The sequence below is a fragment of the Pseudovirgaria hyperparasitica genome (genome assembly GCF_010093815.1).
Source record: "Pseudovirgaria hyperparasitica strain CBS 121739 unplaced genomic scaffold EJ05scaffold_13, whole genome shotgun sequence".
Taxonomy (NCBI): domain Eukaryota; kingdom Fungi; phylum Ascomycota; class Dothideomycetes; order Acrospermales; family Acrospermaceae; genus Pseudovirgaria; species Pseudovirgaria hyperparasitica.
Window position 1 is genome coordinate 227,864 of NW_022985561.1, and position 27,853 is coordinate 255,716.

At 50.5% G+C, this 27,853-nt stretch overlaps 12 protein-coding genes across 12 annotated transcripts; 8 read left to right on the plus strand and 4 right to left on the minus strand.

Annotated features, from left to right (window-relative positions):
* The first annotated feature begins 769 nt into the window (after window positions 1-769).
* EJ05DRAFT_99092 (uncharacterized protein) lies at window positions 770-1,203 on the plus strand. Its single transcript, XM_033750128.1, has one exon. The coding sequence runs from the start codon at window positions 907-909 to the stop codon at window positions 1,129-1,131; it is 225 nt and encodes a 74-aa protein (XP_033597803.1). The 5' UTR covers window positions 770-906; the 3' UTR covers window positions 1,132-1,203.
* EJ05DRAFT_467607 (histone deacetylase) lies at window positions 834-2,995 on the minus strand. Its single transcript, XM_033742850.1, has 2 exons — window positions 2,477-2,995; window positions 834-2,428 (listed from the first exon to the last, which is right to left on the minus strand). The coding sequence occupies exons 1-2, from the start codon at window positions 2,836-2,838 to the stop codon at window positions 1,276-1,278; spliced, it is 1,515 nt and encodes a 504-aa protein (XP_033597804.1). The 5' UTR covers window positions 2,839-2,995; the 3' UTR covers window positions 834-1,275.
* Window positions 2,996-3,338: 343 nt separating this feature from the next.
* EJ05DRAFT_502822 (uncharacterized protein) lies at window positions 3,339-4,807 on the plus strand (the record flags this gene model as incomplete). Its single annotated transcript, XM_033747313.1, has 5 exons — window positions 3,339-3,638; window positions 3,687-4,494; window positions 4,545-4,581; window positions 4,635-4,669; window positions 4,737-4,807. 5 exons carry the CDS (start codon window positions 3,339-3,341, stop codon window positions 4,805-4,807), a joined length of 1,251 nt encoding a protein of 416 aa, XP_033597805.1.
* A 1,766-nt stretch (window positions 4,808-6,573) lies between these two features.
* On the plus strand, window positions 6,574-9,344 carry EJ05DRAFT_488137 (uncharacterized protein; the record flags this gene model as incomplete). The annotated part of the gene is made up of 2 exons (XM_033745676.1): window positions 6,574-7,677; window positions 7,728-9,344. 2 exons carry the CDS (start codon window positions 6,574-6,576, stop codon window positions 9,342-9,344), a joined length of 2,721 nt encoding a protein of 906 aa, XP_033597806.1.
* A 766-nt stretch (window positions 9,345-10,110) lies between these two features.
* Window positions 10,111-10,776, plus strand: EJ05DRAFT_488138 (40S ribosomal protein-like protein S19; the record flags this gene model as incomplete). The annotated part of the gene is made up of 4 exons (XM_033745677.1): window positions 10,111-10,140; window positions 10,212-10,275; window positions 10,366-10,671; window positions 10,724-10,776. 4 exons carry the CDS (start codon window positions 10,111-10,113, stop codon window positions 10,774-10,776), a joined length of 453 nt encoding a protein of 150 aa, XP_033597807.1.
* Window positions 10,777-11,172: 396 nt separating this feature from the next.
* Window positions 11,173-12,840, plus strand: EJ05DRAFT_502825 (uncharacterized protein; the record flags this gene model as incomplete). Its single annotated transcript, XM_033747314.1, has 1 exon — window positions 11,173-12,840. One exon carries the CDS (start codon window positions 11,173-11,175, stop codon window positions 12,838-12,840), a length of 1,668 nt encoding a protein of 555 aa, XP_033597808.1.
* A 79-nt stretch (window positions 12,841-12,919) lies between these two features.
* Window positions 12,920-14,468, minus strand: EJ05DRAFT_99208 (uncharacterized protein). Its single transcript, XM_033750129.1, has one exon. The coding sequence runs from the start codon at window positions 14,241-14,243 to the stop codon at window positions 12,999-13,001; it is 1,245 nt and encodes a 414-aa protein (XP_033597809.1). The 5' UTR covers window positions 14,244-14,468; the 3' UTR covers window positions 12,920-12,998.
* Window positions 14,469-14,582: 114 nt separating this feature from the next.
* EJ05DRAFT_455315 (protein O-mannosyl-transferase 2) lies at window positions 14,583-17,702 on the minus strand. Its single transcript, XM_033742468.1, has 5 exons — window positions 17,359-17,702; window positions 17,164-17,294; window positions 16,556-17,108; window positions 15,747-16,506; window positions 14,583-15,698 (listed from the first exon to the last, which is right to left on the minus strand). Exons 1-5 carry the CDS (start codon window positions 17,470-17,472, stop codon window positions 15,055-15,057), a joined length of 2,202 nt encoding a protein of 733 aa, XP_033597810.1. The 5' UTR covers window positions 17,473-17,702; the 3' UTR covers window positions 14,583-15,054.
* Window positions 17,703-18,078: 376 nt separating this feature from the next.
* Window positions 18,079-20,503, minus strand: EJ05DRAFT_99315 (uncharacterized protein). Its single transcript, XM_033750130.1, has 5 exons — window positions 19,999-20,503; window positions 19,868-19,945; window positions 19,331-19,813; window positions 18,569-19,281; window positions 18,079-18,518 (listed from the first exon to the last, which is right to left on the minus strand). Exons 1-5 carry the CDS (start codon window positions 20,052-20,054, stop codon window positions 18,172-18,174), a joined length of 1,677 nt encoding a protein of 558 aa, XP_033597811.1. The 5' UTR covers window positions 20,055-20,503; the 3' UTR covers window positions 18,079-18,171.
* A 1,736-nt stretch (window positions 20,504-22,239) lies between these two features.
* Window positions 22,240-23,486, plus strand: EJ05DRAFT_502829 (uncharacterized protein; the record flags this gene model as incomplete). The annotated part of the gene is made up of 7 exons (XM_033747315.1): window positions 22,240-22,309; window positions 22,363-22,370; window positions 22,445-22,541; window positions 22,595-22,682; window positions 22,737-22,830; window positions 22,880-23,213; window positions 23,269-23,486. The coding sequence occupies 7 exons, from the start codon at window positions 22,240-22,242 to the stop codon at window positions 23,484-23,486; spliced, it is 909 nt and encodes a 302-aa protein (XP_033597812.1).
* A 445-nt stretch (window positions 23,487-23,931) lies between these two features.
* EJ05DRAFT_478379 (TFIIH basal transcription factor complex, subunit SSL1) lies at window positions 23,932-25,997 on the plus strand. Its single transcript, XM_033744448.1, has 2 exons — window positions 23,932-24,394; window positions 24,524-25,997. The coding sequence occupies exons 1-2, from the start codon at window positions 24,231-24,233 to the stop codon at window positions 25,764-25,766; spliced, it is 1,407 nt and encodes a 468-aa protein (XP_033597813.1). The 5' UTR covers window positions 23,932-24,230; the 3' UTR covers window positions 25,767-25,997.
* A 379-nt stretch (window positions 25,998-26,376) lies between these two features.
* EJ05DRAFT_99400 (uncharacterized protein) lies at window positions 26,377-27,149 on the plus strand. Its single transcript, XM_033750132.1, has one exon. It carries the CDS (start codon window positions 26,570-26,572, stop codon window positions 26,975-26,977), a length of 408 nt encoding a protein of 135 aa, XP_033597814.1. The 5' UTR covers window positions 26,377-26,569; the 3' UTR covers window positions 26,978-27,149.
* Window positions 27,150-27,853: the final 704 nt, after the last annotated feature.

Here is a 27,853-nt window from a genome sequence, read left to right on the forward strand (position 1 = left end):
GACCGGCAGCAAGCGAGTCATTGGATGTTACCAGATAACCAGACAATTACTCGACGTCATAGCTCGAGGAGAAGAAAACCTATATCACTAGGTAGCGGCGTTGGATTAAGGTTGATACATACTCGTGGCTGCCAGGATGTCACTACGGAACGGAGCCTGCACTGGATGATGCCTGATGGTGTCTCAGCAAGCGTTTGTTAACGTACGAAGCGTTTCAAGCATGCCGAAAGACTCCAAGGCGTGGAATCTAGTATTAGGGAGACCCATCCATGTTTCAATGTATGATGCCGTCTTGATGGTGAGGACGTCTCAATGGGGGGTCGTGCACTTTCCCTCTCCCTGTGTAGTTTTTGCCATGCTTAGTGACTGAGTGTTACCGTTAAAGCGTCACAGAGAATAGACTTAAGCCAGAGAGAACGATGCAACAATGGATAGTGTGCTTTGTCACTCTGTGGACTGGTTACTGGTCTTGCCATAGTCGTGTGCTATTCGCAGAGTGCTGTCTGGAACAATGCTATCGCAAATCACTACCAAACATCTCGGAGAATGGTAACGGACCGGAACAGATAATTAAGCTGGGCACCAATAAAGCTGAATAACTTGGGCGAGGCTGATCTTCAGGGTCTGCAGGATGGCCGATTGGAGGAGAAGGGCTGGTAAGGTTCGTGTGGACAAGTGAGGTGTCGTGAAACGACCAAAATAAGACATTGACTTTCGGCCTAAACACGTGACTCAACCAAACCTAATGATCCGATGTATCATGATGTATGCAGGTTCAATTTCTATTTTTAGTCTGGTCTCTAAAGTTCTAGAAGGTTGACTGTTTTACACTACTGCTGCCTATACTATACAAAATTGCGAACATATGTGACTTGACCAGTATGTCCTGTGTTTTGTTTCAAAGAAATGCACGCGGAAGGAAGAATTAGAAGTTTTACTACAGCATCTTCTCTTGCCTTCCTTAGGATTACAACGACGTCCCAAAGGACGACGAGCATGAGAAGTTTCGAGACTTCTTGGGTATCTGATGTATTTACATATGTACGTGATCTTCTGCGCTACAGATCGACCATGGTCTGCTCTCCTAGAAGCATATTTTGGGCCATTCTCTGGATGGCCAGCATGTTCTAGGAGGTAACGAGATTGTGATCTCTATACGGGCGGGAATGATACCAATCGCGAATTGGGACCCGAGGATTAGCAAGAAGTTGAGGCCAGACTTTCTCGGTGATTTTGCTGGCTCTCTAATATGGCTTGTGTAGTATTCGATGGGTATCAACGAAAACGATGCTCAGAACGCCCCCCGATATTTCTCTCTTTCCTTTTTCGGGAAGTCTCAGATCCGATTTCAGACTGCTCGCCGTCGGCCTCGTCATAGTCCTTTTCAAGCGCTGGTTTCCGTTCGTTATACCGATCTATTAGAGCTTCGATAACATCCATGGGCAAGTTCTTGAAATTGTCGCTCACTGAGGGACAGCCTTCCATCAACCTTAGGTTCTCCACCGCTCTCTCCTTGAGCATCCTTATGACATTTGCATCGTTCTTATTCTCGTGGTATTTACCTTCGATATTGTCAAGCGAGGGATAGAGCTTGTTGTTCCCATTACCCTCTCCATAAAAAGCTTTGGCGTAAGGAACATATTCTGGGAGCTCATTGCTCAGCGTAGCATCTACGCACACAGCAGTTTCGTGGCACCAGGTACGTGCTACGTTCCGTGGTGTATATCCACCACCACCAAGGATCATCAACGGAAGATTATACCTCTTCACAAACTCGACACAAGCACCATGGGACTTGATATTGAGGTTGAACTTCCCCAGTCTGTCCCCACCCAAGGAATCAGCACCACATTGGAGAACGATTGCTGTAGGTTGGTATCTCTGGATTGTTTCGGCTGTCACATATTCAAAGAGGTCTTTATATTGATCGTCTTCTATCCCATCGTCGATCGGGATGTTGAGTGCATGTGCCGTGCCAGGGTTGCCTCTGTAAGTGGGACCGGTCTCGTGGATGTCCCCTGTGCCAGGGAAGAACGAGTCGCCAAATTTATGGAATGAAAGAGTGAAGACTCGAGGGGTCGAGAAGAATGCTTGTTCAACGCCATCACCATGATGAACATCAATATCGATGTACAGAACACGTTGATGATACTTTAGCATGTGATGGATTGCCAGGACGATGTCGTTGATGTAGCAGAAGCCAGAAGCTGCATTCTTCTTGGCGTGGTGAAGACCGCCAGACCAGTTGATGGCAATATCAGAAGTTTGATTACAGAGATGTCGCGCGGCTTCCATGGTCGCGCCTGTGTATATAGTGACGTAGTCCCAGAGGCCGTCGAATACTGGGCAGTCGTTGTATTCGCCGCCGAAGCCGAAAGTTTCCAAATCTTCCCGATTTTCGTCTGCTTCTTTAGTATCTACCCTTATACTGTTTCAAGTCAGTGTACCGGCTTACAAAATGTCTGGGGGTACATACCGTTTCAAGAAATTGAGATAAGGCCGCCCATGAAACGCATTCAAATCGTCTAGCGTGGCCTGTGGCGACTCATAAAGGTCCATCGCATTGTGAAGCCCATAAGCCAGTATTAGTTGCTTCGTCAACGTCAATCTCCAAGGTTTCATTGGATGTGATCTGCCGAAATGATGATATTCTACTCGAGCGTTGTAGTGGAAGGAAACATTATGTCCCTTGGGACGTTCGATACCATTTTCCTCTGTAGTTCTGTCGAATATGGAATTCTTTTCTGCGTCGCTCAGTTTGGTCCACTGCAGGGGTAATTCCGCAGCTTCTTCCTGTGACACCCATTCTTTGACGATATCGTTGGCCCTGAAAGCCATGGCTTCCTTGGTGCAAACTTTCTGCGAGTTGTCGACTATCGGCGCGTCGTAAGGACGCGAGCAGGCCTCTTTAGATACAACATCCGCGCAAACTGAGAGTAAATAATGTCGGATGTCAGTATGTGCGAGGAGGAAGGCGATAGAGAGATGTTTGAGGTTGGGTGTACTGCAATCGCGAAAGCACGTGATGGCACGCCCGACGATCTGTACCTACCTCTATAAGTGGGGCAACTGTCAGCCTTACAGACCTTGGGGAGCAGACACGGTACCGACGTAACTTCATGCTGCTGAGATTGCGTCCGTCCACCATTCACCCTTCGCATGAGCGGCCATGACACTTATCACCGAAGGATTATTCATCTTTCTCCTCTCTCTGGCGCGCACGTAGCCTTCACTATACTGCCCGCTGGTCTTCGACTCTTCCCAAGCTCTGTCCCACACTCGGCGACCCAAATCAAAAGTGCGATCGAGTAGAAGAGGTCACGGCATCCGCGTAGGCCATGGCTGTGCCAGATGACCCTGCTGCTGTCTTGGAGCACTTCATCAACGATGTGGCAAATCTGCCCGCGGAGATAGCACATCTATACGAAGAGATGGAGGCAAAGGAGCAACTGATAGCGGAGTGCAAAGCTACTATCGCGTCGCGTGATGCCAGTCTCCAAAAGTTCATCAAGCTTAACGGCTGCATACCCACGAATCCGAAAGAAGAGCTGTATGAAAAGGTGATCATGGAGTCATATGCCAAGGCTGAGGTCTTGATGCGCGAGAGACAAAAGCTAGCAGAGAAAGCAGAACATCTGGTATCGTACTTGAAACCTCACACGAAGAACGGACTGATAAAAGTGTAGTTGAACCGCCATGTCAAGAAGCTGGACACATACTATCGAAACATGCAAAATGAAGGTTCCGTAACCCTCGATCCAAACCTCCCATCGCTGCTACGTGACTCTCCGAACTATACAGGCGGGGCCGACTCGTCGCTGTCAACCGGGGTCAATACACCCCTGAACCAGCTATCTGGAAATACTAGTGGAGGTGCAATAAATGCAGCACACCAGGCAATAATGTCACGGATTGCAGCTACCGCGAGCGCACGAGGGAATTCTCCTGCTGTAGCCACGACTCCACAGGCTCACCCAGTCGGGGGGCAGCCGGCACAAGCTGTTGCAGCAGTAAATCGCAGCGTACGAGAATTGTCGGTCAGTAGTGATACGAAGCGTCGCCGTCCACACGGCAGTCTGGGCGCACTTCCACCGCCAAGTTCCAACCTTGCACGGCAATCATCACTCGGGCCAGGAACGCCTAAAGTCAACACGCCAGGTAGTCGTCAAGGGAGCGCAGGACCTCGACCGGCGAAGAAAGGCGTGATCCGAAAGGTACCACCAGGACAACAGCTCAGAAAAAAGATGCACAGTGGTGGTATCCGAGCTGGCAACATGTCACAAAAGAAAGCACGAACTAAAGTGCCCGGGGTGAATCGAGCTTCTCCTTCTACCACGGCGGATGACGAGAGTGTGCTGAGTGGCGAACAGACAGATGACGAAAATGCTTCGGCGGGAGGCCCAGATGAACATGGTGCCGAAGAGATGGAAGCAGACGATGAGGACACGACGAAGTACTGCATATGTCATAAAGTCAGCCATGGCGACATGGTTGGTAGGTACAAGGTGGACTGATTGAAATGGATTATGCTAACAGGACGGCAGCCTGTGACAACGACACGTGTCCGTATCAATGGTTCCAGTCAGTATTCGCATGATGCAGTAGAGAACGTGAACTAACGCAGCTTGACAAAGTTGGGGATGCGTTGGAATTACAGAGGAGCCTGCAGGTAAGTGTCGGTTTGTCTAGCTCTGGCTCGTCGCCTTGATATGCAATACATGGACTGACTGTCTCAGGCGAGTGGTATTGCCCGTCGTGCAGTGAAACGATGGGACCGAAGGACAAGAAAAAGACGAAGAAGAAGTAGGAAGTGGCCATGGGCTTGAGGATGATACATGAGATACCCCTTTGACTAACGGTCTTAAATTTTGATAGATAAAACTGGATAGACAACTAAAGCTGGATTGCAGTGACCTCGACACATGGTGTCATCGATGCCGTGAGCAATGTCTGGTCAGTTGCCATGTATGGAGACATTAAGCCACGTTCATGCAGGGGACGGCGGGTATGTATATGCAAGTTGAGTAGGCGAGAGAGTGATGCGCAGATCAGGAACGGGGATTGGCACGTCATTTCGACGGAGTATAAACCATCAGCTGTGCTGTGAGATGAGATGACGGCGGAAATAGCAAAGGCATTCATTGCTCAAATCAACCAGCCTTGCACCAAGAAGGATTGAGGAGATGGTAGTAATAGTAGTAGTGAGGGAGTACCTGTACCTACGCACACCTCAGTGTTGATGAGCATGACAGAGCCGCTGCCGTTCTTCCTGACGAGTCTGTACGCGTTCCACGGCCGACTTCTACACGTGATGTGAGGAAGATTAAGAATGAGAAGAAGAAGAAGAAGAAGAAGAAGAAGAAGAAGAAGACGAAGACATCGTCAACCAGCTACCATTCGTTGATCTCAGCGACCCGTGGAATCAGCATGTCTATGCAATGTGCATGTGCAAGGATGATTTGGAAGAAAGCATTGTTGCGGAAAATAAAGGCGATGTAATGATATTCACGCACTGCAGAAGGAAAGGCTCCTAAATCAACACGAACTATTTATCATATATGTAATTAGCAAGCCCATCTCAATGTAACGGTGAGTTTTGCAAGTTTGTGTTTAATGAGACGATGAAGAGGGGTCAGCAAAAGGTTTGATAATGAGGCGAGTGAATAAGTGAGAGTGTTGAGTGTTGATCCATTGACGCGGCCGATCGATCGAGCGAGCGATTTAGCCCCCGCGCTTCCTGGCGTTCTGGCTGGTCGAGCGGGCGGAGACTGGAAACACTGGCGGCCTCTTGGGGAAGAATCAAACTTTCATTCTGCACAAGCGACCGCGCAACCTTAGATTGATGATAGATAGACTGATAGATATATATTATTGGGCCTTGATGCCAACTAAATTCCCGGCGCGTTCGTGAGCAGGTTAGGCCAGAGCTGACACACACACGCACACACGCACACACGCACACACAAACCCTAACCCAACTGCCTACTGAGGTGTAGTTTAATACAAAGCCACTCATCACCGACCGACCGAAAGGGGTCCCGCTCTCACCAGCTTGTACCTAATTATCTTCTCCCTCACACGCTCTCTTTTCTCTCTCACCGTCATTCTTCATCTTCTTCTCTTCTGCTTTTGTCGCTCTTTTGCTCGCGCACCGCTGTTATCGTCCGAAACTTCTTCTTCGATTCTGCACCCACACTCCTTTGACTCTGACTCTTTCTCTCTCTCTCGCTCTACTTGTTGCAGCCTGTCTGGCTTTCCCGCCTGCTGCCCTCCTTGACTCCTCCTGCCTCAGCCAGCCCCGTCCATTCCAGCACGCTACGGCAACCGCGCGCGATTTGTCTGATCACGAACAAACTCATTTCTCACTCCTGACAACATTTGTCTCACTCTCACTTCCTGTGCGCGAATACGTCCAAAAGTCGCCTGCAACGCTCCTTGTTCCGCGATTCCTCCATAGCGTCTCCTCTCCTGTCTTACCTGGGAGCCAAGACCTTGCCGGACCCTTGCAAGCGCGCTCCTGGTGTCCTCGTAACAGCGTGCCCAGATTATTCTCACCTTTCCTTCCGCTGAACAATGAACGGCCGTAATGACACTTTGTCTCCCGTCAGCATCGACAGTAATAGTAATAGCGAGTGGTCTCCCATCACCAAATACCAGAGCCTGAACGGAGCAGACAGCCCAGCATTCTCACCGGGCATTCCGTCTGCCGGCCGACCCCCTGTCATAACACCACCCCAAAGCGTGCACACAAGCGGTGCCTCCACCTCGGATGGGTCTTTGCCCAACGGAAGGCCACCCATGAGTACAGGAAATCCGTCCCCGCCCAGCTCGATCGCGCGCTCCAGCGATGGCACTGGTCTATATGCCGCCAGCGTGGCCGAAAGTCTATCGAGTCGCAAGCCGCTTATGCGAGAGGAGCACATGCATGAACACTATGTGGTTTTGAAAAGATATCTAGGCGCCTATCTTCGGGATGAGAAGGGCAATCCAAGGACAAACAAAGCAAGAGATAAACTGTTAAGGCTTTCACAGGCTCAATTTCAAGAGCTTAGCACAGATGTCTACGACGAGTCCCAGCGACGAGAAGATGAACGAAGGCGAGGTGGTCGAGGTGCTCCCAATAACCCTGTCCCCCCGTATCTTCCCCCGAAAGGCAACTTCCATCCGAAGAGAAATCAGGCACGACAGAAGCTAGCTACCCTACCCCTGGAACGTTTTCAGCAGCTTGCTACCGATGTCTTCTATGAACTGGAGCGTAGGTTTCCACGCTTCGTCGGCGGAGACATGGATCGATCCGCCAGTCCTGCTCTAAGTGTCGCAAGTAATCGATCGCGTGGGCCTGGTAGAGGGCCACCACCTCCTGGAATGACCGGTCCACCTGGAGGTTATCGTGGAAGAGGCGGTCCTCCAGGTGGCCCAGGACGCGGAGGCCCACCCTTTCGCAATGGTCCGCCAGGTAGTCCTGCTTTAAGCGCTCCAGGAAATGATTATGGTCGCCCGCTACCGAAGACTTTCCAGCAGAATACCATCGTACCTAACAAGAGTACTCTTGTCGAGGATGACGATGACCAGAGCGGTATGGACGATGATGATGATGACCAAGATGCCTTTGGTTTGGAAGGAGCAGCACGGCGGCAAAGTAATCGCAATACGAACAAAAGCCTTAGAGGATACAATGTATGTGATATGACACGTCTATTGAAATCATTCAATAACCTTGATTATAGGACAAACGAGTCACTCAGCTTCAGGACGAGGTCGCCCAGTTACAAGCTAAGATCGCCGACAAGGATGCCGAGTCTGAGAAGTTCCAGACCCTTGAGAAAGAAAAAGAAGAGGCAGCGTCCAGATCCGCTGAATTGGAGCGCAAATTGGAGGAAAACGAGGCTGCAGCCGAGTCAATGCGAGAGGAGCTTGAGAAACTTCGTCTCGAAAACACAACCATCGAACGTGAACTCCGGGCTCAGCTTGACGAAGCATTACAAGATGCTGGCTCCGAGGACTGGCAGGAACGTTACTCTCAGCTTGAAAAGCAACTTGAAGATCAAGAACGTCTAACAGAGGACGTTCGCCAATCAGCGACAGACTCTCTCAGAGAGATGCGAGACATATCGATCCGCAGCGAACAAGCTATCGCGAGAGAGGAATCTTTAGGGCGCCGAGTCACTCAACTGGAATCCGAACTGAAAGACTGGAAATCACGATACGCGCGTGCCAAAACTCAATTACGTGCTTCACGATCCTCATCAATAGGTCTTCCCATCCTTTCTCCGAATGCCGCAAAATTCGCGCGCGATCAGAACTTCATCCAAGCGGACGGTATGGTCAAAGACGTTTATCTTGCCAAGTTTCAGATGAGCATTGATGAACTCCTTCAAACCGCCCGTGCTGTAGATGCCGAAGCTACAATAGGCAGTATGAAGAGTGTTGTTTTCGCTGTGCGAAACATTACAACGGCTGTCGATACTACGGATCCCGAACGTGCTAATAGGGCCGACACAAAACAGCTCATAAAACTCAAGTCTCGTGTTTCTGCCACCGCAAACAATATTATAACTGCATCGAAGAATCACGTATCGGCGGCTGGCTTGGCACCCGTCTCCCTCCTAGATGCGGCAGCTTCCCATCTGTCAACAGCAGTTATCGAACTCGTGCGTTTAGCCAAAATCTGCCCGACCGCGCCTGAAGAGCTTGAGGAGGAGGACGCATTCGCAGAAAAACCCTTACCACCGCCAAAGACGTTTTCAGGCCTGCCAAACAACTATGCCCACATACGGAACAGCCCGAGGGGCAGTGGAGATTCGACTGGTCTTTCAGGCTACAGTGCAACAAGCTCACCACGACAAATCAGCGGAACCTGGGCTTCTCGACGATCTGATGCCTTTGCAAGTGCAACTGTCAATGGAATCCCAAGTGTGCGGACGAACGGCCTCGCGGAGTTCAAGAACTACTTGGATGATCAAACAGCGGTGCTCGTTCACAGCATCCAGCCGTTGGTTCACAGCATTAGATCCAAGCCCTCGAACATGCCTCTGACTACAGATGAAGAAGAAGCCATCATCGATCACGTTAACAATATAAGCCGCAATGTCATAGATACTGCAGCAAGGACGCACCGCACAATGGAGACTTCCAACAACGCAGCTCTATCCAAGCATGCCCCTCCTGTAATCAACGTACTCGAAGATTGCAAAGATCTTCTCTTGGATGCCGAGGGCCAGAGAGAGAAAATTCCTCCACTAGCCTTCAAGATCGCGAGAGCGATGAAAGAACTCGTACTCAGAGTCGAGCGCATTGAGAGTGGTGAGGTCACGGCCGACCAAACACTGACAACTGACTTCTAATTCTCCACTCATAATACCGTGGCTTTGTTTTCTGACTTGGGATGAGCCTTCAGCTTCATTCGGCGCTTTTGGATACCGCCAGAGTACGGAAAACTTTTTCTTTCTTCGCACAAATGGTGTTGGCATTGTTAAAAGCAGGGTTCACGTCACGACCCCTTGTACCTACCCTTCGTTCATCATGGTACAGTCCCATGTGTTTCGGGGAATCGGTCCAGTCCTTTCGCGGAGTTCTTTAACGATGCTACGTTATGCTGTCTACGGTTGCTTATATTTGAAGCTGGGTTTGATATAATTTCTATTACTAGAGGGAAGAGCCTATGAGCGGGTCACAGACAGATCAGCCTTCCTTGTATATAGGTGAAAACTTCCATACAACAGAGTGGTCGTTGACTGTCAAGAATATTTCATTTATCGTTCATTTTGTCCAGTGCGTGCTAGACCGATGAATATAGACATTTATAAGGTGGTGGCGAGACGTTGAATGTCGCCGCATTTCAATCATTCAGAAAATTGACATTCCTTGAACCTCAGGTGACTAATATAGGCTGTAGAGATTTTTTATTCTGTATGCCAGGACCGTTGCACGATGATGGTACGAGTGGATTGAGACCAGGGCGCTAGCTAGCGCGACTCGGCGTGAACTTCTCGCTTATTATGTCAGCAATCTTCGCACACCACCAGGAAATCCCACTTGGAGGCTCTAACAACATCACGACCAACGACAATCCCACGATCCTCAAAATCTACGTACCCAACAACCGACAAAATGGGTGGAGTCAGTGTTAGAGATGTCGAGGTACATATCTGCTCTTCGCCTTGGATACTCCAGGTTCATGGAAGATTCGCTAACTTCTCTTTTCCCTCTAGGCGCAAAAGTTCATCAATGCCTACGCCGCCTTCCTGAAGCGCCAGGGAAAGCTCCCCATCCCAGGTTCGTGAGAGACATAAACTCAATCTGAATCCCGTCATGGGGGGATGAATGCACATCGCGACGCTCAGCTCGCTGACTTGCCATCTACAGGTTGGGTCGACACGGTCAAGACTTCGCACGCCAAGGAGCTACCGCCCCAGGACATTGACTGGTTCTACATCCGCGCCGCTGCTGTCGCTCGTCACGTCTACCTCCGCAAGACCGTTGGCGTTGGCCGGTTACGCAAGGTCCACGGTGGCACCAAGAACCGCGGCTCGCGCCCCTCGCACCACGTCGATGCGTCCGGCAACGTCGACCGCAAGATCATGCAGGCACTTGAGAAGATTGGCGTGTTGGAGCAGGACGAGGACAAGGGTGGCCGAAGAATCACACAGTCTGGAAGCCGTGATTTGGACCGTATGTCAAGTTTAGAACGGCGTATGGGATTGGATGCTAACATGAGATATAGGTATCGCTATGACTACGCTGGAGGCCGACGAGGAAGAAGACGACGACGAGTAGACGATCTCTTGTGCGGTTGGCTTAGCATGATTCTCATACGGTGTCTGGCATAGGGTTTACGGCGCCGATTAATGGCACGAAAATGTGACACTACATATGCACTTATAGTAGAAATGCATACCCTTGAATTAACTACCGTGCATCTCCTTTTTGTGACCCTTCATACGTGAGTATACCTGCTTTAGTCGACCCAACATGGCCGCAATTCCAGGCCCGGGATCTGAACAGGAACCAAAAGTGTACTAAATATAATATCACGTGATACCGCGCCCTGCACTCAATTCCCTGTTTACACCCACGCGCCAAACGCGCACACCCCACTCAGACTTCACCACCAAGCCATCTCCACCGCGCAGCACGCCCCGGAGAAAGAACTCCCCTTACCCTCCTCACTTAATGGACGCGCCGAAAACCAAACAAACCCTCAAGCAAGCCAAAGCCGCCTACAAAGCCCACGGGCCACGCATCTCATCACACGAAGCACGCCTCGCCGAGCGCAATGCCGAGCTCGAGGCGCGCGCACAGCGGATCCGCGAGGCGGAGCGAAGGCGCAGGGTGCTGGGCAGGCAGCGGGCGGAGAAGGAGAGGCGGGAGAGGGAGTTGCGGGAGCGGGAGGGGGTGGGGCTGGCGACGCAGTTGGTTGGGTTTAGTCATTCGCAGCGGGCGATGAAGAGTGGGATGGAGGGGTGGGTTCGGAGGGGGGGTGGTGGTGGTGGTGGTGATGGTGGTGATGATGGGTGTAAGAGGGAGAGTGGGAGTGGGAGTGGGAGTGGGAGTAAGAGTGAGGGTGAGAAAAAGGGACGTGGCGAGGAGGAAGAGGAAGAGGAGGATGAGATCTTTGTTGGGATTGTGACTGGTGATACTGCCGATGGGAAAGAGAGAGGAGTGGGGTCGCATAGTGGAGCTGAAGCTGAAGCGCAGGCGCAACGCAAAGATGGAGATCAAGATGAAGACGACGACATATTTGCTGAGATCGAGACTGAAGGCGCGCATAGTACGGCGAGGCAGAAGGGTAAAAGCTGTCCTGTCGCGAAGGACCCTTGGAGCGAGGACGACTTGGATGAGGAGTCATTGTTGAGTATTGCGGTTACACCAAGGCATAAGCCTCAATCTTCGATGATCGCTCCGCCGACGGAGCCTCTTGACCAAGTCAGGCCTCCGGGTAGCGATCTTGGAAGCGAGGAGCAGAGAGAGAAGTGTATCCCGGTAATACAGCCTGCATTGGATCACATCACAGCAAAGAATGCGAACGGAAAGAGACCACGGGCGCCAGCGCCAGTACGATCTCCCTCACCCAGAGAACCAAGCAAGGACCTTCCACCGCGCATGTCAGATGCTCCCAAGCCAATCGAAATCAAAACCCACAAAGACCACCCAAACAAGATAATATCCGAAACGACACGAGCCATCGCAGACAACCCTGTGCGCAAGACCATGCTAGACAGAGCCATACGCAAACCCAAGCCACCACCCAACAAGACAGACTGGAAGCCGCCAAACGCATCCACAGGAGGCGTACCGTTCATAAAAGCCAGCGTGTACCAAAAGATACCTCAGCGGGACGAATGGGATGACTTTCTGGACAGCAGCACGCAGATTGCTCGCGAACTGTCTGGTCCGAAACAGGCAGCGAAACCAGCTGAGATACCGCTCGACGTGTTCATCTGCACGCAGGATCTCAATCTGTCACTGAATGATTTGGAGGAGCTTGGTGTGCCTCATGCTCCAAGCTTCTCGAGAGAAGATGCACTGTTCAAAGCGAAGACAGTCTCGGCGCCGGCACCTCCGGCAGAGAAAACAGTTGTAAGTACAGGGGATGGGACTGCTCGTCTCGGCCTTCAGAAAGCACAACTGCCTGCCCGGAATGTGAAGCCACCCGTCTCCAATCCGAACATGCTGCCTCCCCCACGGCCACCTCCGAAGACTGTTGTTGAGGCGCCGAGAATACAGGCGGTGCCGGTGATGCAGGCTGGACGATGTCCTGCGTTGAAGGACGATTTTGGATTCTCCACGCAGGATATGCGATCGTTTGTGGATGATGATATCACGCTGTCCCCTGATTGAAAGATGTGAGGTTATTGGATCAGTCGAGTATGTCAGTATATACCCCTTGGTTTTTGGCGCTCCTGTGTGTTGCTTTTGGATAGACGTCCGCAATCTACTCAGATGATCGGTTTCGACTGCACAGGTCTTTCTATTGTAGCTTTGGTCTAAGACAGTCCTCATAACTGTTGGGTATCTATTGCATCGTTTGCAGCCTGATCTTCTCCTTCTTCTTCTTCTTCCTCTTCATCGAGGTCTTCCAACGGGTACGTCAGTATCGCGGCAATGTTCCCTAGACTCTCCAGCCTCTTCCCGCTCTCGTGCATGCTGCTCAGTTTCCGCACCTCACCGCCTCCACTTGCTACCCGATCTACCAAGGAGACCCATCTCTTCCTCTCAGCAACGTTATTCGCCCGGAAAAGGGTGTCGTTAATCAGTAAGATACCACCACCGCTTCCCACCGCGCCTTGATCCACAGCCCTTTCAATCTCCCTGGGCCCATACCACGCCCGTCCGTCATCCAGCCGCAGCATAGTGAAGAACTTATCCATCAGCCCCGTCTCCCGAGCAAACTTTGTATCCGCAAGCCTCGTCTTGATCGCCGGACTAGCAAGAACCTCGTTCAGCGCATGCAGATGCCCACTGCTCGCATACGTCACAATCACATTCTTCTGCAGCAGCTGCAGCAACGGCCTATTCCCCGTCCGCACCGCCTGCTTCTTCATATACCCCTGAAACGAACTCGCCACGAACCCGGGACTAGCAAGCAGCAACGGCGTCCCCGCCGCCGACACAGACAGATCAATATACCGCAGCAACGTACCCAGCAACATCTCAAAGAACCGCTCCATCCCCTTCTCACTCTCCCCAGCAGCCCCACCCACCCGCTTCCGCGGCACACTAACCTCCACACTCGCCTTCACCACCGTCTGATGCTCAGTAATATGACAAATCTGCGCCTTGCCCTCCTGCATCACAACAGCCCACACCACAGCCTTGTGCGCACTCTCCGTGCTCTCCGCCAGAATCTGCCGCGCGACACTGTCCCAGCCGCCACCACCCGGCTTGCTGAGCGTGAACGCGCGCTGCAGCTCCAGGTCGAGCGTGTGGTGGCTGCCCAGCGGCACGTGCTCGTTCTCCTCGACGACTTGGCCGTTGACGTGCAGCTGTGCGGCCGCGGGGTCAAAGTCGATGCTGCGCACGCGGATCGTGAGTGTGATGTGGACGCGCTTGTTGCGGCTGCTGCCGTTGTTGTCGTCGTTGCTGTTGCCGGCTGAGAGGTTGACTTTGCGGATGGCGGATGCGCGGAGCAAGTCGGACGGTTGGATGAGGTTGTAGCAGTGCCACATGTCTTCTGGGTCTTCGGGGATGAGGGTTGCGTAGGGGGCGTCGCGCGCGTTGAGGTCTTTTTTCGGGTTGCGCATCGTGCTTGTCGTTGGGAGGAGGAGGAGGTGTGGTTTTTTTTGGCGGGGGTTGATGAAGTTGGGGTTCTGTCGTGTGTGTAGGAGGAGAAGGAGGGTCGACGATGGTGGAATTTGGACGTGGGATAGACGTAGTTTATAGGTAGACGTGTATGTGAGGGAGACGAAATATAGGAAGAATGAATGTAGGTATGGGTAGATAATTTAGAAGTCGTCTATCGGTTCATTACATCAGAGCTTAGGGTGCTTGTGAATGGTGGGGTTTGGTGGGGCACTTCTTTTTCAACGACAGCTTATCTACATCCATAGATTTGCGAGATAAAAAGCATCGTCTTCTCTGATATGAAGGTAGTCCCACTCCTCGTATATCTTGATTTGTATCTGATGTGCTTCGAAGACGGCTGCATAAAGTAGGATGCATACTATTTCCATCACTGTTAGACAGCATCGGAGGACTACAGCACAACCCAAGACCGGAGAAGTGCCATGTACATGACTGAAGGGCTTCGTGGCAATAAAAAAAATCCTCTCTTGGAAGGACTTGTCGGCTGACTGTTGAACCAATCAGTCCGTAGCTTTCGGAATGTCGCATTCCTGCCATGCACTTTTATTAAGACATGTTGATATTCATGATTGGAGTTTTAACGCGGATATCTACCGAATCTCATCGTACACACGCCCAACTATACTGTTCCAACAACTCGTTATAGAACATCTCTCTTTCATGTCATTGCGCCAACCATCTATGTGTCATGAGTCGAAAAGTGAACGCTGACTCGAAGTTCTAAGCAAGTCATCTTTGATTCTTAACATCTCATTCGCTTATACGCCAAGTCGAGAACCATTTAAGGTGCGCCCACTGCTTGTGGCTACCTTCCATACCAAAGCTGATCGCTCTGAAGAGCCAGAACAGTCCGATGACTGCGGCATAGAGGACGGCGTAGATCCCCCACTGTATCTGCTTATTCAGGCGGCTCGTCGTCCAGTCTGTCACGAAACCAGCCGAGAGAATAGCAAAATACAGCGCTGGGTAGTAGTGATGTACATACGTGACACGTGCCATGGCGATGAACGGGAAGTAGTGCAAGAACCAGCCGATGACTGGGTAGATACCGGAGTAATGGATGTGGTCGATGTCATATTGCTTGAGGTCGTTGTAGCCTCGTTGCCAGCGGACAAGATACCAGGCGACGAGAAGCACAGTGGCACCTAGAGACGCGGTACTACCCCAGTACACCAGTGGGTTACCAAGAAGGAAGTATTTGACGATCTTGTCATCCCAGCCACACATGCGGAGACCGACGTTGAGGATAGGCCATTGCCAGAATTGGGAAGCCAGGTCGTCCTGTTTGTCCGGGTCTGGAACGAGCGCATTGTTAGATGTCATCATAGCCACATTAAGGTGGATGAAGTCCTGGAGGAAAGGGGACTTGTAAGAGCCAGGATCACCCTTCGGAACTTTTTAATGTTAGCATCCCCAATAATAGAAAGGATCGGTCGACTTACGCTTTTCATTTGTGTGGCTCTCGACATTCCAATGAGTATATACGTCACGTGGCTTGTTCTGCTTGACACAAGTTGTTTCAATCTGCTTGAAACCCCATTGTGGTAGGTTCACGTTGCCAGCGCGGAGATAGCACCCCAAGTCTGCATGCTTCAATCGGAAAGAGGTGGTCAGAGTGCGAAGCCTCGAACGATCGCTTGATGCAGCGTCACGTACGACCTCGATAATCCAGTGATCTTTAGTGTCGCCAACTGTAGTATTGCCATAGCAAGAGACCTCCCAATCGGCTTTGGTGACTGGCGCAGCAATAGCATGAGAATGAAGGTTACGGCCAGTCTGAGCATGAATGAGGCGGATAGTGTCCTTGTCTCCAGGAAAGCGAAGTTCGCCTTCAGGGTTGTAATCAGGTTGTGCGCGGTTAGGATAGACAAACCAGTCGTTGTTTGCATCTTTGTGGTGGTAGCAAGTGATCTGCTGCTGCTGAGAACCCTCTGGGAAAGTCTGATGATGGGAATGAAGAAGTCCACCACCGTAACCCATGTTTTTCAATGTGACCCTCGAACCAATGGCGACCTCCAAGGGGCTGTCTTTACCAACCTCGGTGCCGCGCAAATTCGCCTGGAACAATGAACTCATCTGAGCGTCCCCAGGTCCACTGTTCTCAAGGATCAGGAAATGGATCCAGAAAGAGAACATGTACACCATGAGTGGAATAAAAATCAAGCCGAAGACTCTAAATCCGAGATGAGCTCCGAGTTCAGCCTGTGATATCGATTAGCGAGGAGAGAACGGAATGGACTGGCAGCCATACCTTGGGCATCTTGAGGTCTCCAAACTTGTTCCATAAATCCTCTGCTGTATAAAGGCCAACCATGGCAGTCACGAAGAATCCAACCCACTTGACAGAGCAAACACATCCGATAGACACACCGCACAGCATCAACCAAAGTCCCCACTCAGGCGAGAAGGGGTCAATCTGCCACCTATGGAATTTGGACCAACAGAATACCGTCGTGAACGTAAAGAACAAAAGCATAGAGTCAAGGAGGATGAAGCGGCTGATCGTGGTGTATGAGTTCTCGAATAGAACCATCATGGTAACAAGCCATACAGTGTTCCTCCGCAAGTTTAATTCTTTCGCCGTGAAGTAAGCCAGTGGGACGCACAGGGCTCCGAATGTGGCATTAAATGCGCGCATAAAGGTATAGTTGAGTTCTTCAGGATACGTCTCGCCGGATTTGAATTCGAAAGAACCATTGTAACCAGCCATGTAGCCCGAGAGACCGACGAGCATTTTTCCCAGAGGCGGATGGACATCGAAGTAGAACTCGCGCTTCAGGTAATGGGACCCGAATTTACCAAAACTGTATTGGCTCAATTAGGGATCGCCTTCTAACCGCCAACTTCTGTCATACGTACTGTGCTTCATCCCAGGTCACAATCGGCGAGAGACCAATCTTCCACAAGCGGGTGAAGAATGCGAGCGCCGTGAATATGATGGGCGCAATTATAAATTCATAATCATCGAGGATCGAGAGGAAAGTTGTTGCCTGCACGCCGACTTGTTAGTAGATCGCCTATATGTGTAACGTGTTGCTTCAGGAGATTCCGAACCTTCTGCTTCGACTTTTCTTCTGCGTCGCGCGGCCTCGCGATTTGCGAGGCCGGCTCAGGGACTCTCCTTCGCAGCCCATCTGCTTGAAGGTCGGCACCAGTTCTGGATGCCATGTTTGGTAGCGAAACTTTGATAGGGGCGTCAAATGCGCAGCCTTGGTAGGAGGTTGGTCCTTGCGGACTGGATATGGGGGCTCAATTAGCCTGCGAGAGCAAGGTAAGGAGAACCACAACAAGGAAGGGAAAGAATTAAACTGCGATATAGAGCAGAAAGAGAAGAAAGAACGAAGTGGGTGTCTCCAAGTGCGTGGAGAGAGGTTGGCAATGAATTATTCCAGCTGACACTAGCGGACACGAATACATCTACGATAGATTTGAGGACGCGCAGGTCGCTCCAGCCCGCCGCCCTAGTTAGCCCCACTTTCAACCGCGATGTTCAGGGGATTGCTGGGAGTACAGAACGACGTTAAGTCGCTGCGCAACTAGCCATAATTCTGAATTAAAAAACATGTACCACATCCATGTTGCAATTTAAATAGACCAGATTCGGGGACTGCACATGTATTACCGGTATAATACCATTATGATTATTCAGTAGGAAATAACGACAGCCTGAAGATATGTACATATCTTCCAAGCTGTGAAATGGGTTTGTCGTCTGATGAATTATTATACAGGCTACCTGCTGGAGCCACTCTATAGAGATTGATCTCAACTCACGGTATCATATCAATAGACATCGCCGTGGAGAGAATGTGCCGTGACGTAAGGAGAAAATGCTTTGCGCCCGCTTGTCTAGATGATCGTTATCACTCAATCCTCCTCTTGGTCAACTCTCTTATATCCTTTGCTACTCTCTCCATCGCCACCTTTGCCACGGCTTACGAGATTAGAGATCCATCCGCCCAAACCCTCACCGTTATCGTTGCCCTTGCTGGATTTGCTTGTGCCGACATTTGGAGGGTTGATGTCGAGACCTGGAATCGCATGATCTGCCCCAAGGCCGCCTGGTAACGAAGGCACGGGAGATCGATTGCCACTAAATAGAGACTCTGCCTCCGCCAGAGTTGCTGGAGTAGGCATGGCGGTTGTGGCATCGCCAAACAAGGAATTCATATCCTCGAGACGAACATTTGCCGTTTCGGGATAAATGAACCATACTAGAGGAACATTAGTAACCTGAGCAGGAGTAAACAAAATTTTGACTGACCAACGACGAAGCTGACTGCGCAGAAGAACGCGTGTAAGAGATAAAGTCGCCATTGGATCCACTCTTGCAGAATGGGTGTCATTTCACCGACCAGCCAGTTAAACGCCCAGTTTGTAGCCGTACTCAAGCTGGCACCCTTCGCTCTGATGCTCAATGGAAGGATCTCTGGTGGGTATAGCCATGGAATGGGTCCCCATGAAAACCCAAATGCGGCGTTGTATATCATAACAAAGATCACGACCATAGTCGGGGTGAAGCTAGCTTCCAAATAGATGAAGTACGATACTGCAGATAGCGAGATGATCATCATGATAGCACCGCTAAGGAGAATAGGGCGCCTTCCAAGGGTGTCGACGACATACCATGGTGGAATGGTGGACGCGAAATAAGTAAGGGAGTTTATACCAGTCATGAGAATAGCTCTGCGGCCGACCCATCCTGCTTGTTCGAAAACAAGCGGAGCATAGTAGCTGATGACGTTTATGCCGTTTAGTTGGGCAAGCGCTTGAGCAGACATGGCGATGAAAACACGCTTCCGATAGCGCTTAAACATATCAGAATAAGATCGTTCTCCTTCCTGCCGTTGCAGAAGAACATTCATTTTGATCTCTCGATACTCGTCACGAGCTTTTGGATTGTGGATATCACCTTTGCCATAGAGGTTAGCAATGACGACAATGCCCTCCTCGTCAAAGTCATTGTCAAGTAGCCATCTGTGAGGGTAAGCTTCTTATGTTTACGCAAGTACTTGGGTCCACATACCTGGGAGACTCGCAAATGACCAAACTGCCCAGGGCCAGCAATCCACCCATGATACACTGCATAAGCAGAGGTACTCTCCACGACCAATGGCTTGGTATGAAAGTGCAGATATAGTCTACCCACACACTCGCAGCGTAACCGGTAATGTTGCCGGTGAACTCGATACATGCAAGCTTGCCGCGGTTGTGTGGCGGAGATATCTCCGACTGGTAGACTGGAACGATTGTGGACAACGCGCCCACTCCCAGACCTGCTGTGATCCTGCCAAGGAGCATCATAGGCATGCCGTTTGCAAAGCTTTGCAGAGCTCCTCCGATTACAAATATTATAGCGCCGTATAGAATTGTACGTCTTCTTCCAATAACATCTCCAATTCTTCCAATGCATAGCGAAGCTATGAATGCACCAACCTCGAGGATAGCCACCATGGTACCAATTTCGGCTTTGGAGGGCTGGTCAAAGTAGTCTTTAAAATAGTGGCCACTGCATTGAGAACGTCAGCTTGAGAATGGCTTGCCCTTATCGGTGGTCACCTACGTGATGATGCCTGACATGACACCTTGATCGTACCCAAAGAGGAACACGCCCAAGGACACAAAGACGCTTGTAAAGTATCTGCAGTGATGAGTTAGCCACCTGCTCCTGTCTTGATATCAGGCTGTCCATACACCAGTTTTTTCCCATGTAGCCCGTGAATTCGGGACGGTCCATCGTTAGGCGCCATTATGGCAGCAAGGATCTTCTCTCCCTTGCTGATTGTACGAGGACCTGGATCTGGTATCTCAATGTCCTCCTTTCTCCTGGTGGCACCACTCCGACTGTCCTTTTCTCGATAAGAGGGTGACCGATATCGAACCTGCTTCCGGTGACGATAAGATCTGACAGAGCCTCCAAATTCCCCTTCAAGCTGTATGCGTAGGGGGTCTTCCTGGTCGGCGAGTTGATCTACCAAGTCCCCAGTTTCCCAATCGTCGGACGAGTCCGACTCTATCAGGGCGACCGAGTCGGTCTCAACGTCGTCTACGGCGTGCCTTGAGGGTGTTGATAGCGTGTGCAATGGGATGTTGGCAGGCCGGCGGTATGAAGATGAGTGAGGAATTTTGGCAGGTGTCTTGAGCGAGCTGCTGGTATACAGCTGCCGCCCCGCTATTTGATTGTTCTTGTGAGGTTGGGTTGAACGAGATTCGCCGACGCGGAGCCTGCTTTACTAGCGGACGGAGGTGGTTAGAATCAAACCTGGTGCATGGTGCAGCATGCGGGAAGAGCTTAGGTAAGGATCAAAGTGGAGCCGCGCGCGAGGTTCTGATGTCTCTGATCGCAGTCACAAGAGCAAAAGCCAGAATCAAGGAGTGTAGCAATCACCAGCAGTCATGGATTAAGAAGAAGAAGAAGAAACAAAGAATTGCTGTGGGTGTGGCTGCTGCTGGTTGGTCTAAAGGGGCCGCTCGTCGATCCTAAACAGTTCCAAAGCCGAATCCTCGCAGCCTCCAGCGTGGTCATCTTTGATACAGAATGGTGAATATTTACGATTACGCACCTTTGGACCTTGGATGCTCATGGTTTGTGTATACGAGCTCGAGCAAGTTTTCGACAAGACTTGCCATGAAAACTCACTACCCAGATTCAACGGGTAGGCCTGTGGGCGATCTGGTCACTGGTGGAGCTCCCCGCACTATCGTGTCAGCAGACAGTGAGCATGAGGCATAAGGGTCATTCTAACACTGATCGCGTGATACTAGTAGACAGCTGTATATAGAGACCGATACAGGTGTAGTAGCAAGCTTCGTATTTGTGTTGTTTCTTGTAGTGGAGCAACGGGAACCAGGGCGGCGTTCCTGGAGAAGACCGTTCCCGCGAAGACGCAGCGGGCGCTCTGCCACATCGACATAATGCCCACTGGCCCACTGAGTAGAACGTTTTCGAGTTGAACATGCCTAGACTGCTTCACCAAAGCATTTCTACTCGGTATTACTGTTTCTTTATATGACCACAAATTATATCATGGTAAAAGTCGCATCGGGAGCAAACGGACAGCGATGTTATTGACATGTTTTTCTTCGGTCACCGGAGCAGTCTGTGCGGACGGCAAACGAACTGTAATAGTGCTAGCATACAGTCAAACAATCGGACCAGCACCAGCACAAACCGCAAACCATAAAGCACAAAGCACAAAGCACAAGTGAAGCGGAGATCGTGTGAGATCGAGCGTCAAAACATGGAATTCACGTGACAAAGTGTGAAACGCTTTACCTACAACACTTCATCGAGGTTTGTGTTTGTTGATTGGCTGACGAGAGTTCCAGCCACCCCCGAGTGCAATTTCCCTGGCGCGCTGCAAGAAAGCCGTCATGTAACCATTGATGGATACTACTACATAGTAAGGTAATGCATAGTTCCAGGTTTACAGCCTCCAGTCTCCAGTTGACTCTCTCTGTGCGCCTTCCGCCCTCTTGATTGACCAAAAAAAAAGAATAATCTGCCAACACACATAGAAGCTCACTTACTGCAGTATCAGCATCATCGGTCTGCAGGCCAGCGTCACTCGTGTGTCGATCAAGGTCCGTCCCTCTCTGCAGTTTGCGGCGTCTAGCCCAAGTTGGTGAGGCAGTCTTCCTAGTTTGGGCTCAAGTGGTGCCCACCGCACTACAATCACCGGATTTCCGCGCCAGACTGCTGCAGCGCGCGCCCTCGCCCTGCCAACCTTTCGCTTGCACAACTCGTTCGTTACACTTCACCTGCGCAATCCTCACAACCTCACTGTCATCCTCTTCCCTTGACTTCCTCCTCTCCGCCCAATTGTCAATCTCTCCGCCATATCTCTTACCTAGATAGCCAGCGTTGTGTCTCTGCTCTGTGTCTCCTGCCTGGTCGGCGCTTGAAGGAGAAGCTTAGGCTCGAACGGCTTCGCCATGTCAACAGCTTACGGCAATTTCCACAACTTCTGTCGTGATTCTGGCAGCAATTATGCCACTATACCAGGTATTTTCAATTGCAATACTACATCATCAAGTACATCGCTAATCTACACGCAGTGTGTAACGTATGTCTATTCCAATACCGCGTTCAATCGCTCGTAATCCACGGTGCGCCACTTGCTAACTGTCGCATACACAGCTCTTTCTCGAATCTCGAGCTCGAGAAAACACTGGTTTTGGCGGATGCGAGCTACAAGGGATATCTTTGAGTGGAGACCGGCGTTTGGCAAATCTGGGTGCGTCTTGCGCTTTGGAACGACATCGGTGCTTGCGGTGCTAATGGGAGAAGGCTCGATATTGATCTGCGCTATCGCCATCCTCACAAGTCTATTTTTATTGTGGCGATCTGAGAGAAAGAAAGCTGCTGTGGGCCGACGGTGCGCACATGTGAACCACGAATTTGCGAGCGTACTTGACTGACATGACCTCAGGGAGATGCAACTCTTTCTCATTGGCTTCATCATAGTTGAAATATGCGAGATCTTCACTGTTGGAGGATTCCCACTCCAAAGTCGCGTCATCCGAGTGAGCCTAAATGTCCGATGACTGCAATCAGAAGCTAATATATCTGCAGGGTTTTTCTGCCGTCCACATTGCAGCAGTAGTCGCGACTGTTTGGATGCTGATGCTTAACGGTCTGGTCGGCTTTCAACTTCTCGATGATGGTACGCCAATATCTCTCGGGCTGATGCTATTCTCGGCTGCAATCTTGTTCGTTGGAACAGGCTACATCGCTCTTGATACCGGCTTCAGCTGGACCGGCTACTGGGACAGCACTCTCTCTGATCCCAACAGAGCTTATGCGCTGTATACTCTCTATCAACTCGTACCTCTGTTGTTCCTGGTCATCTTCTTTCTCCTTGAGACATTCTTAGTACTAAGAATTCTTGGCGAGAAGAAGCCAATGCGTAAGACAATTCTCGACATAGACCGCACCTCTCTCAGAACTAACAGACACTTTAGTCTACCTAGTCGCTGCTGCGCTCCTTTTCGCGATTGGCCAAGTATTCCAATACGTCATCAGTGTTCACATCTGCGACGGTACCAACGGCAAGATCAATGGAGGGCTCTTCGAGACACTCTTCACTCTTCTCTCAGTCGTAACGATCTGGGCATTTTGGTCAAGTATCACCGAGGATGACTGGCCGTTGCCCGCCTCGACTGGAGGTACATACACATAGTTTTTTAAGGACGAGGTAATGTGGTAATATTGCGAAGGAGGAAGAAGCGTAATGGATGTTTGATGATTCACATGGCGCATTATATCAATGGGAGCGTGCTTTTATGAGATTCCAAGGCAACGAATCCAACTGTTGCGTGCAGTTCTCATAGTCTGACGCAATCATGTACATGAGTAGATGTAGTTTGATCTGAAAAGCAACGATATCTAATCTTCAATACCTTCGAATCGCTGGAGCGTTTTCTTTGGATTTTCATGCAAGCTCACAGCAACTTGCATTATGAGTCTTGTCAATATTTGTGGATCGATTCGTGCAATAGATCTGTCAGATGGTTGCATGCTTGGAATTGCCGATTGTCCATTGGCAGATCGGTCAAGATCACGTGCTAACGTTCTTCCGCGCGAAGTGTCAAAGAACCGTGTCGCGCGACGTCACGTCAGAACACTCTAACAGTCCTTACCTCAGCACGGCCATCGTTCTCGCCCTGAAATCTCGACGAAAGTCAGCGCCAACAGCTTCACTTAGCTCTGCAAGGTCCCCAACGGATATCAGATTGGCCTCCAACTATCAGCATACCACCCACCGAGCATGGTCGATTCAGATGATGATTACATAGAACGTGGTTCTGTCTCGTCAGATGAAGATGCGGAAGTAACAATATCCTCGTCAATAGGAAATCCTGGCGCTCATGGAAATGCCAGCGCAAGTAATTATGGCACCCGAGCAAGAACAAAACCTGCCGACATGGTGGCAAATGCGAACAAGAAGAGCAAGGAGAAGGTGAAGCCCAGAGGGCGGGAAATGGCCTGGGAAAGAGAAATCCGGACAGACTTCCGAGTAAGGGAGGGGCAAGACGGTTTGATTAAGGGACATGTGGAAGGTCTTGTGGAAGCTAGGAAGAGAAAGAGGTGAGTCTCGAAAGTGCTCTGCGAGCGCACCATGGCAGAAGATTCATACTGCAGCATGGAGGAAGATACTTTTACGGCAAGAGTATTTAGATGGCATACGGAAAAATTTGCGACTAAGTGTGCTCTTAGGCTACGACAAGACACCGAACCATTCCAACGAGGCATCATTCGCCATGTTGCTCTTGTCCTCGACCTCAGCGAAGCCATGCTTGAGAAAGATATGCGCCCAAACCGCTACCTCGTCACCCTCAAGTACACACAGGAGTACATTCGCGAGTTCTTCGAGCAGAACCCGATCAGCCAGATGCTCATTCTCGCCATGTACGACGGTATATGCATCAAGATCAGCGACCTCAGTGGCAACCCGTCCACACACATATCCGCCCTCATCGCACTACGAAACCCACGTAACCCCCGCGAAGTAGCCAAAGAACCAAAAGGCAGCCCGTCTCTCCAAAACGCCCTTGAACATGCCCGCGCCTCTCTCCACCACACTCCATCCCACGGCACGCGCGAAGTCATCATCATACTAGGTGCTCTGCTGTCCCTCGACCCCGGCGATATCTTCAAGACTATCTCCGCCTGCGTCGCAGACCACCTGCGCGTGGCAATCATTGGCATGGCGGGCCGACTCCGTATTTGCCAAGAAATATGCGCGAAGACAAACGCAAACGATCCCTCGTCGTACACAGTCGCGCTCGATCAAACACACTTCCGCGAGCTACTACTCGCAACCACAACGCCGCCAGTGATTCGCAAGCCCACTGCTGCGGCGCAAGCGGCGAATCCAGCGTCTTTGTTGCTGATGGGCTTCCCGAGCAGGGTCATCGAGGATAGCCCCACGCTGTGTGCATGCCACGGACAGCTGACACGGGGCGGGTATACGTGTTCGCGGTGTATGGCGAAGGTGTGTTCGTTGCCGAGCACCTGCCCGAGCTGTCATCTTACCCTTATTCTGTCGACGCATCTGGCGAGAAGCTACCATCATCTGTTCCCGCTGCGGAATTGGGTCGAAGTCAGCTGGCAGCGGGCGCTGAAGAAAGGCAGTGTGCAGTGTACAGGGTGCTTGACTGCATTTCCGCCGGTGCCGGCGGATATGAGGGATTCCAAGGGAAAAGGAAAGGTAACTAATGGGAATCATGAGTCGAACGGAGTCAACGGCGCTGTGCGGCAAGAGAAGGTCGAGGGAGCAAGCGAAAGCTCACGTTACGAATGCGAGACGTGCGGAGAGCATTTTTGCATAGATTGCGATCTGTTCTGTCACGAGGTTGTGCATAACTGTCCAGGTTGCCAGAGCAGCGTGCCCGAGGGGGATGTAGTTCAGGGGCAGAACGGTGCTGCAGGGGACGGAAACAGGATGGATGTGGATTGAGAAAATATCTCATTCGAAAGTTTTTGGTTTTTGGGTGTAGTTCTGCCAGTCTTGGGATTAGCGATGGCGTTGCGGTGCTCTTTTCTTCGGGACTCTTTTGGAAAGAAATACGCAAGGAGGGATGGATACACGAACTAAAGCGGCTGTACGAAGTGACGTGAAGAGAAGCGAAGCGAAGTAGAAGCAGACAGACACGACGATAGACAATTCAGGATACACGAAACCATAACCTACATGTACAACCACGCATCAAGTGTTCAACGTATATGTATTGTGAATAAACGGCCAGCAAAGTTATGCCCCCCTCCCAAAAGAAAAACTTGTGTGTGTCCAGAACCCAAAGACGGAAAACTTTTTTTTTACCCCTCCTTCCGCACGATGTCCCACGACTTGCCAGATATTGAATTCCCTTTTTTCTCATTGTCAGGCCCAATTAAGTCGTCCCATGCAGCAAAGCTTCGTAGTGTGTGTCTGTGGGTGTGTGTGTGTACCCCTCCTTCCTTCCTTCCTTCCTTTTCAATTCAAACTAATACCCGGAAATATCCATGATTAGACAAAAAACATTTCCTCCCCCTCTCCCCTTTTCTTCAACTTGGAGAAAAGATTTCGAGCTCCCCCCCCCCTCCCCTCGCTCAACGATTACTCCTCCCTCCCCTCCCTCCCTCTATCGACAACGCCCCACTTCCCCGGTTTAATGTTCGACGATGGTTCGAAATGATTGCCCTTTCCGGGATTGTTACCACTGCCTTTTTCTCTAGACGGCCTACTTTGTCCGGCTCGTGATATTTGATGATGCTGTATGTATGTACTGTCTCGCACTGAAGTGGATCGGCCTGGGACTATCATCATGCTATCCTACTAGATCCGGTCAGAGTCGCTCTATATCCGCCACGAGTGTCCGTAGATACCGATGTTTGACACACCGGAATAGGCAGCGAGTGAGTGACGTGAGAGAGACATGGAAGGTTGAGACTCAAGGGTATGTGGCGGAGATGAGGATGTTACTGGTATCTTGTGAGGTTAATATGTGCGGTACATTTAGTAACGAATATCGATCTTGCACTTCGTGCCTTGGAACTGTAGATGTGTCATATGTATATAGATATATATACTCGGAGACATACCATCGGCGAGCCGGGACGAAGCCACACCCCTTGATTGGAGGTACGGCCCCTGTATGCAGCACATTGATGAAACCACGCAGGCAGTGAAATTCCTCATCAAAAGGAGAGTACTAGGAATGCTATTTACTTGAGTACTTGAGATGAGCCGCCACACGACGCTCCATCGAAACAGGAACTGGTTTTTGATTTGATTTTACTAGATAAGTAGTTGGTAGTGAGTACCTTACTTCGCCCTATATACAACATCTAGAGACGAGGCCACCGATCTCCCCTTATTCCCTGTAGGGAAACTGTGAGAGATACTATGTGCCTTGGAGGCTAACGTCGCTTTATGGATTGTTTTTTCAGGGGTTTGGGGGGGCTTATTGTGAGACATGCTTATACTATATGGGAATTCCTTACATGAAGATGTTTGAGATTTGGGCCTGAAGGTACTTCGTTGCAGTGAATACACGTAATTGATTGTCTTTCTGTCGAGTAGTGATGTGTGTCTTCCTGTCATCCTGCCGAACTCCCTTTCTTTTTTGGGGCTTTTATGTAGTATTACTCTGACCTCCTTTCTGTTCACTCTTGATCTTCCGGCTCGGTGCAAGGTAGCCTTAACTTCCCTGCTCACTCTCGCGTACGTACCTGTTAGATGAGAAGTCTAATCGTATATTGTGGGTGGCGAGATTAGACCGATCGTAGGGAGTAAGTAGCGTAGGTATGAGTGGGCAGAGTGATATGAGACCAGGTGATGTCAGTGGACAAGGGGAGCGAAATGTCGATTGATATATGAAGCGTCTCCTCGGCACACTCAGGACGACAGAAGCAGTGTTTCTCTGTTACAATATCAAGGTTTGAAACTTCCTGTGAATATCCATACGCGAAGTGTAGTATGATACATAGCAGGGCAAACAACCACGAAGCACAACGAAGAACAAGCACGAAGAACAACAACCACGAAGAACAACAACCACGAAG